We start from the raw sequence: 7878 nt of genomic DNA on the forward strand, positions 1-7878 counted from the left end.
ATTTTATAAAATATTAAGTTTTTTGATATATATTATTATATTATAATATATATTAGGCTTACTAATATATATTAGGCTTACTAATATATATTATTATAAATATAAATTATTATATAATAATATGTATTATTATTAAATATATATTAAATTTAATTATTTAAATTGTCTTTAATGTGACTTTTCGACTATATTGAGCTCTGATATGTATCAGCCGGCTGATACGAATGTGGGCGTGCTGATACGGTATCCCAAACCCCCCCCAGCGCCTGCATGGTCGGTTCGGGCATGCCTGGCGAACCAGACGATATCCGACGAGCGGCGGCCAAGGGGGCGGCTAAGCTCTTGTTGCAATTGCAAAGCCCATCCTTCAACGACAATGAGATGAACTGGTTGCATCGGAACCTCCCCGAGTTGATCCGTCTTTCTCGCCAACCGGAAGCGTGGTGGAGAACGCAACTCGGCATGCGGAGCGCGGTTAACGTCGAGGAGAAGAGGCTACGATGCATCGATGCGGACGCTGTGCCGGCTGGTGAAGGGGCAATGCTGGCTCCATCTACCGCTCGCGCCGAGGATGTCGAGCAAAAGTCCCTGGAAGGAGCTCCCCGTCAAGAAGGTGCGCTGAGAGATATGGATGCCAACGACCAGGCAACGGTCGCGACTGCGAACGCGGGGGGAAGATCCCTCGAAGCCACATGCAGCCCGTGTCCTGCAGATGCAGTGCATTTACCTCAATCGATGGTACTCGCGCTGCTGCTCCTCGGCAGTCTTGGATGGGTTCTAGTAGGGTTCCTCATTGGGATGGTGGCGACGTTTGGCGTTCTATACATAGCTTGGTAGGCGCAAGTACCTTGGCCATGAGGAATGGAACTCGAAATAGTCTGCTTTCTTGCTTTGCTGTCGAGTATTGCTGTTTCACTTAGACTTCTACGCAGTCTACTGACATCTTGGCCCGTGTACTATTGAGCAGCGAACACTGTGTATCCGTTCATCTACTTGGCCTAATCAGTTGAGTTTTTTGGCCTGTTCATTTGATTCTTTAACCTGTTCTTGTACTTCTTTCAACTCGATCCTCGAGGCTCTTTGACCCAATTTGACCTTTGTAAGGAAAGCGCCACCGTTTGGCGAAGCGGAGTCTTACCAATGAGCGTTTTCTTTTATCCTGTCGTGCAACAGGATAAGTAACCAAGAGGTATACCTTTTTTGTAACCCAGGGGCGCAGCAGATTCCTTCATATGCGTGCAATGTACGGGTTCCGGTCAAAGAATTGAGGGCAAGGCCTTCCCAGAGGCTTTGTACCAGCAATCTGTGGTTGGCCCTCGAACACCCTACATCAGGTATAGTTATTGGACGATCCTAGGTTCCTGAGACAATTCTTGTTTCAGGGCTTGTAATAGCCTCGTTGTTCGCTCCAGGGTAATAAAGAATCAATAAAGGGAGTGGAAATCACAAAGTCAACCACCATTACATGAACAAAAGCACTTGAACAAGGAGTAATGATTATAAATATGTGCAGATATGCATTACTGTGCGCATATTCTGTGACCATATTCTCAAAGTTAACAAACATCGACTCCCTTCAGCCATGTCTACAGAACCAGCATCAGGTGTAGCTGCTGCTACCAAAGTGGGACGCATCCTGGCAGATGCTCAGGTTGGTGCTCTTCTCTGGGGCGCGTTGCCAATCAGCTTGATAGCAGACAAGTACGAAAGTGACTTCCCCGAGATTAGCTTTGTCGTCCTGAACCACCAGATCAAAGTAGCTGAAACGGTTCTCAAAGCCTGTGGATATCACCTGTGCCGCAACCCCCAGTGCACTATGCTAGAGGAACGGGCACCCGGCCCAGTCCCAACCGCCCACTTCCACGAGCAATCCTTCTGGATCTCGCTGCTCTCCAAATCCGACACCCTCTGGTGGCTGCCAGACTGGCACCACGGACCGCCCGCCGCGCAAGACCCGCACCTCATCCTCACCAACGACCCCCGGCTGCCCCCTGCGTACAACAACGGCAACGTCGTCGGCCCTACAGGCCCATGGCTCGGATTCCCCGGCTGCCTGACGCTCAACCCCAGCGCCTTCACCGAGTCCATCCTCTACCTCCGAGTCCGCGACATGCTACCCCCGAACCGCGGAAGCCACCCGCTGGAAAAGGTCTGGAGGGCAATGCAATACGCAATGAGCGACTACGGGACCCCCGGCCAACGGCCCAACACCGGGCCATATCGACGGACCCTGCGGCCTGAGTTCCAACTGGCGTGGGATTATCTCAACGGCCGCCGCCCTGACGGCCATAATATTTCTCACGGGTTGTGTCGGCTTCGAGGGCATCTTATTGATACCGGTGGGCTGCCGTCGGATTCTCCCAACTGGAATCCTAGACGTTACACCAAATGGGAAGATATTGAAGTTGATTACCGGCGAAGAGGGATCACGGACTCTCCATCGGTGTGTATTGGGCCTTTGCGCTAAGTGCGCCTCTTATTTATAGTTATGGCTCTCTCTTTGTGTTATATTCGGCCTTGTGCCCTGCGCTCCTTGTCCAGTTGTGATTTCCTTGACCATTCACCAGTTCTTTGCCTTGTCCTTGCTTTTCTATGTTTTCATTGCCTGTTTTTCTCTCCTAATCCCAATCATTCTACTAGCAGTGCATTCTGAGTGCTTTCAAACTTGGCCCAAGTTATCATAAATAGAATACAACGAACATGCCTTCTCGATTCACAGTCTCATATATACCTTGATATGTCCTGAAAAGTGTCCGTAATGAATCTTAGTACCACCCTCCTCGACGATCAAGACCTAGACGCAGATCCAGAGTCGATGTTTCACCTTTGAACGGGCGTACTCGCCTTTAACGAGACAGAACAATACTCGACATAAGCGGACTACTTCTTTTCCCGCTTGCACTGTTGATGAATGAGTGAGGGCTAGCCCCGTCGTTCTGGGTCTACTAACCTGTATCCAGTGTGATCTAATATAAATATCTCGTAGAGCAAAGCATGAACCCATAAATTGGAGCAATGTAGTCTTGGTATTAGGGCTGGGCTGGTTCAAGTGTATCTCCCACCAACCTCGATACAGAATCAGCATCAACCCCCCGACCCTTGATTGAAGATTCTCGAGCAGTGTGGCATAACATGGAAAATGATCCGTAGACCATTAGCCATTATTTAGCAGGCAGTCAAATCAGCCTTGGAACAGGAAGTATCCGATCACATGCGACAGTCAATACCAAGGGTTAAAAACACATTCACAGTCGGTAAAGAGCGAAAATGCTCGCGCATGGTAGTTTCTGTATAATTCCAGTCCAGCGGGTTCTCAAGCCTGGTATAGCAATTAATGTTGCGGAAGATGCGAATACTGGCCGAGTAAATCCTTCTCGTACTCGGATAAGAGGCCCAGGACCTGCCCGCGGACTTTTTATGGTAGTTCCTAGCTAAGCGCACGCTCGGACAGCTCCATGGATACCTAATATCAAACCAAATGCTTGACAGAATGCCGTCATTCTTGGAGATAAAAGCTTGGGGATTGTATCTAGCTAGGCTATAATGGTAAAGCTATACTTACTATAGCTAACTGAGCTAATAGGCAAGGGCGATAATAAAGGAAATAGTATATTATATTTTAATATTTTTTACTAGGAGCCCTACTAGGTATCGCGGGTGTTAATTGCCTACTTACTGATTATTAACACCAGTAATTAAAGCCTTGGAGATATTAAGGCTAGGAATAAGGTACTAGCAAGTATTAAAGTTAGTAAGGTTAGTTAAGTACTACTATAAAATATACTATCTTTTAAATTAAGACTAGTACCTGGCTGTTAAAGTTTTTTTATATAATATTTTTTATGATTAAACTTTTGTGCATAGGCACTAAATAATTAAATTTAATATTTTATTTAAAATTATTATCTTAAATTTAAATAATGTCATTTATTTTTTATCAATAAAAGCTATTTTATAGCTGTGTTAAATAGTACTTTAAACTATTAATTTATATTATTTTTGTATATTTCAAAATTTACAAGAATAAAAAAGTTGTCTATTTCTTTAAATTATATAACTTTAATAACTTAAGGCTAATAAATTACTATTTATTTGTAGCTAGATTTTCCTTAGGTTTATTTTTTATCTAAACAGGCATTTAATAAATAGCCTAATTTACTATAATTAAAATAAAGACCCTTTTTATAGTACTATTTTTTCTAAAAAATTAAGTTACTGTTTATTTTGATTTTTTAAGAAATTTACTTTATTACTATTTTAGTTCCAGCCTAAGTCCTTTTTTTATTTCTAAAGTTAGGACTAGTTATAGGCTTTTTTAGCTTTTAAGGCCTTATTAATAATTGATTTCTACTCCGTTGGGCCTCTGGGCCATTTAGTTTATCTTACTATTTTAAAAAAACCATAGGGGTGGCCTAGCGGGCCATTTTTTATTAAATAAATTTTTTTTATTCATTTAATTATATATCCTACTATATTTATTCCTTTTTATATTTTATGTTAGTTTAACCTATTACTTTTTATTTAACTTATTTACTAGCTAAAACTAGTTTACTATTTTTTTATTTATTATTTAGTAACCTTGGCCAAGCCCCTTTTAAAAAAAGTTAATTTAAGTTTACTTAACCTTAGTATTAAAGGTATGTTCTTTTTTTTAACATTTTTTATAAAAAATAATAATATACTAAGATATTTTTTATTATAATTGTATTTAATATATTTTAGGCTAAAATAATTTAATACTTAAGGTTAATATAAAAATATTATAACTTTAACCTTACTTATTTAAAGCTAGGTAAAAATAAAGGTTTTTACCTTATATAATTTGATATAAATATTTAAATTATATTTTCCCAGGGTATAAGGCAGGGCCTTTACCTTATTTTTAATTTTTTTTCCATATTTTAACTTTTATTTTTTAGGACTATTTTTTATATTTACCTTTTATAAATTAATTTATATATTTTCAGGGTTTAATATTATATTACCTAGTTTTGATACTATATTTTAAATATAAATTTACTATATTTAATTATTTCCTGGTTATATACTAGGCGGGTAAAAAGTAAGTTATTAATATATTTATAAACTTTTTCTATTAGCAGGGCTATTAGCGTAGTATTTATTTTATTTTAATATATAGTAATTTTTCCCGTAAGGTAAAGTTTAATCAAAAAAATATAAATAATAACCTTTAAAAAAGATTTAATATAACCTTAAAAACTTTAATAATTTATTTTAAGTATTATAATTAGGCTTTTTTTACTACTTTTAATATAAGCATAATTTTATATATTTTTATATTAAGGCATGCTACATGTAGTAAGTATAAGTAATTACTAGCCTAATTATAAAAATATAAATTTACTTAGCTTAAACTAAAAAAAACACCTTAGGTTAAGCTTATTAATTTTTTAAAAAAGTTTTTTTATATAATTTTTTAGTGCCTTTACATGGGCGGACTAATTTAATTATAAGTTAAAATATAGCCCTAGTACTTAAATATTATTAGTTAAATATTTAATAATAATACTACTTTATAATAGCCTTTAAATGATATAATATTATTTTGATAAAAAGTATATTAACTTATATTTTTTTGATATAAACCTAGCTTTATATATAAAGGTCTAGTTTAGGTATTTATTATATATTCTAATAAATATTTTATATATAAACTAGGTAATTAAGCGCCATATTCTTAGGTTTTTATTATTTATAAATTATATTTTAATACCTTCTAAGTTGTTACTGCATGCCTTAACTAGTTTTAAGTTGTAAAAAATAGTATAAGCAAGATTGGCAAGCTTTATAAAATACTTATTTTTATTAAAAATAGCTTTAAGTCCCTTTTATTAAATAATAAAATTATAATTTTATTAGTTATAAAGCTTTTAACCTATTTTATTAAGTTTTTTAATACTTTTTTAGCCTTAAGACTTTGAAAAAAATATTTTTAATTATATTATTAAATGCGCCTAATATGTCCAGGGAGAGTAAAAAAATAACCTAGCTTAATTCTTATATTATTTTAATGATAAATGTTAAAAAATTAAGTATAATTTTTATAAAATATTTACTTTTAGCCCTTATTTAATACTTAGGAAGTATTTCCTAGTTTTTAACCATGTTTTATAAAAACTTTACTATAATAATTTTAAAAATCTTGCTTAGTATATTAAAAAGTATAATTAATTTTTATACTTTGACTATATTATATATATTTTAAAATGCTTTTTTAAAAATTATGGTACATGCTATTTAATAAAACTTTAATATATATTAAAAGTTTTAGCACGCTTAGTGTAGTGGGGTTGCACCCCAACATTAATTCCTGTAGTACTTATAGCCTTGCTACCAGCCTCCTATACCTAGTCTATTATTTACCCTAATATATATGTTCTTTTTCCTACTATTATTCTTACCTATACTATATACCGTCTAGTCCTAGGTTTTTACTACTATTTAGCTTTTTTAGCTTTTATACTTTAGTACTACCCTTTTATATATTAGTAACTAACGCAGGGCATGTTTTTTTAATATTATAAAGGTAAAAAGGGCGCCCGCTAAACCCCTAAATTAAAAGTTTTTAATACTAGTAGCTATGCCTTAATAACTTAGGCACCTAAAATTATTAAAAAAAGGGGTAAAAAACTATTAAGGCCTAAAGGTTAAAAAAAATTAAATAGTAAGTATAGATTAAACCTAGTAAGCAAGGCAGGTAGGCCGCGTATAAAGCGCCCTAGTAATTTTTAAGGAAATAATAAACTAAAAAATCCTAAGAAATACTAATTACCTAACAAACATAATAAATTAAATAGTAAAATTAGTAAATTTAGTATAAATATAGCTAGTAAATTTAAAGCAAAGCTCCCAGGGGCCCACCTAGGTAGTTATACTAAATACTTAATAATAAAGCAAAAATATTTTATAAGTCCCTTTTTATAGTTATAAAGTTTTATTTTTTACCAAGTATTTATAAACCTAGCCCTTTAAAAAACTATTTAAAACCTTTAATATATATAAGCCTACTGCCTGCTTGCTAACTTTTATTATTAAGTAAAAATATCCCACGCATTTAAGTTTTTAAATAAAAAAAGTGGTAAAAATACTAAGTAAATACCCATGCCTATATTTAAAAATTTTAGTAATATATCCCCCGCGGCTAAGGGTAAGCCCGGCGGTGTTATTAATAAAATTTACACACTTTTTAACAACTCCCGCGGTAGTAATACCGGCGCCTTTAAAAACATAAAAAGTATAATAAAAAAAAAGTATTACCTTTTATTAATTACCCCCATGCTAATTCCTAGTACTTTAGGCATACTTATATTTAATAATAAAAATATAACTAGGTTTTTAAAAATGTATAAGCAAGCCTGCAAGAACTAAAATATTTATAATAAACTAAAAAAAGTTACCTAAGTAGCAGGCTACTACAGTTACAGTATTTTAAATACTATTAAAAACCTAAAAAGGTATACTAAATAAAACTAGGAGGTCTTAAAAACTATTATACTAAATAAATACTAGCACCTTAACTAGTGCTAAATTAAGTAATTATATTAATATTTTAAAAAATTTAAGAGCTAGCTATACACGTGGACTAATAACCTTTATAGCTATATTATAAAATATAATATAATTTTAGCTTAAGTTATATAAATTAGTAAACTAAATAATTATACTTAATATATTTAGTTAATCTAAGGCCTCCCAAGTAACCTAGCCTAATAAGTCCTTAAAAAATCTAGGCTAAAAATAGGGAGCTGCTGCTAGCTTAAGTACAAGGTAATTAAAAAGCATATACTAAATACCCTGGCGGCGGAAGAACTATACTTTAAGGTTAATAAAAAGGTTATTATATTCCTAAAAAAAAAA

General features: G+C 34.4%; 2 protein-coding genes across 2 annotated transcripts; both read left to right on the forward strand.

The window, feature by feature from the left end:
• Positions 1-285: 285 nt before the first annotated feature.
• Positions 286-837, forward strand: DSM5745_06796 (uncharacterized protein; the record flags this gene model as incomplete). Its single annotated transcript, XM_026748812.1, has 1 exon — positions 286-837. One exon carries the CDS (start codon positions 286-288, stop codon positions 835-837), a length of 552 nt encoding a protein of 183 aa, XP_026603116.1.
• A 745-nt stretch (positions 838-1582) lies between these two features.
• DSM5745_06797 (uncharacterized protein) lies at positions 1583-2467 on the forward strand (the record flags this gene model as incomplete). Its single annotated transcript, XM_026748813.1, has 1 exon — positions 1583-2467. The coding sequence occupies one exon, from the start codon at positions 1583-1585 to the stop codon at positions 2465-2467; it is 885 nt and encodes a 294-aa protein (XP_026603117.1).
• Positions 2468-7878: the final 5411 nt, after the last annotated feature.

The sequence above is a fragment of the Aspergillus mulundensis genome, assembly GCF_003369625.1.
Source record: "Aspergillus mulundensis strain DSM 5745 chromosome Unknown scaffold_6, whole genome shotgun sequence".
Taxonomy (NCBI): Eukaryota; Fungi; Ascomycota; class Eurotiomycetes; order Eurotiales; family Aspergillaceae; genus Aspergillus; species Aspergillus mulundensis.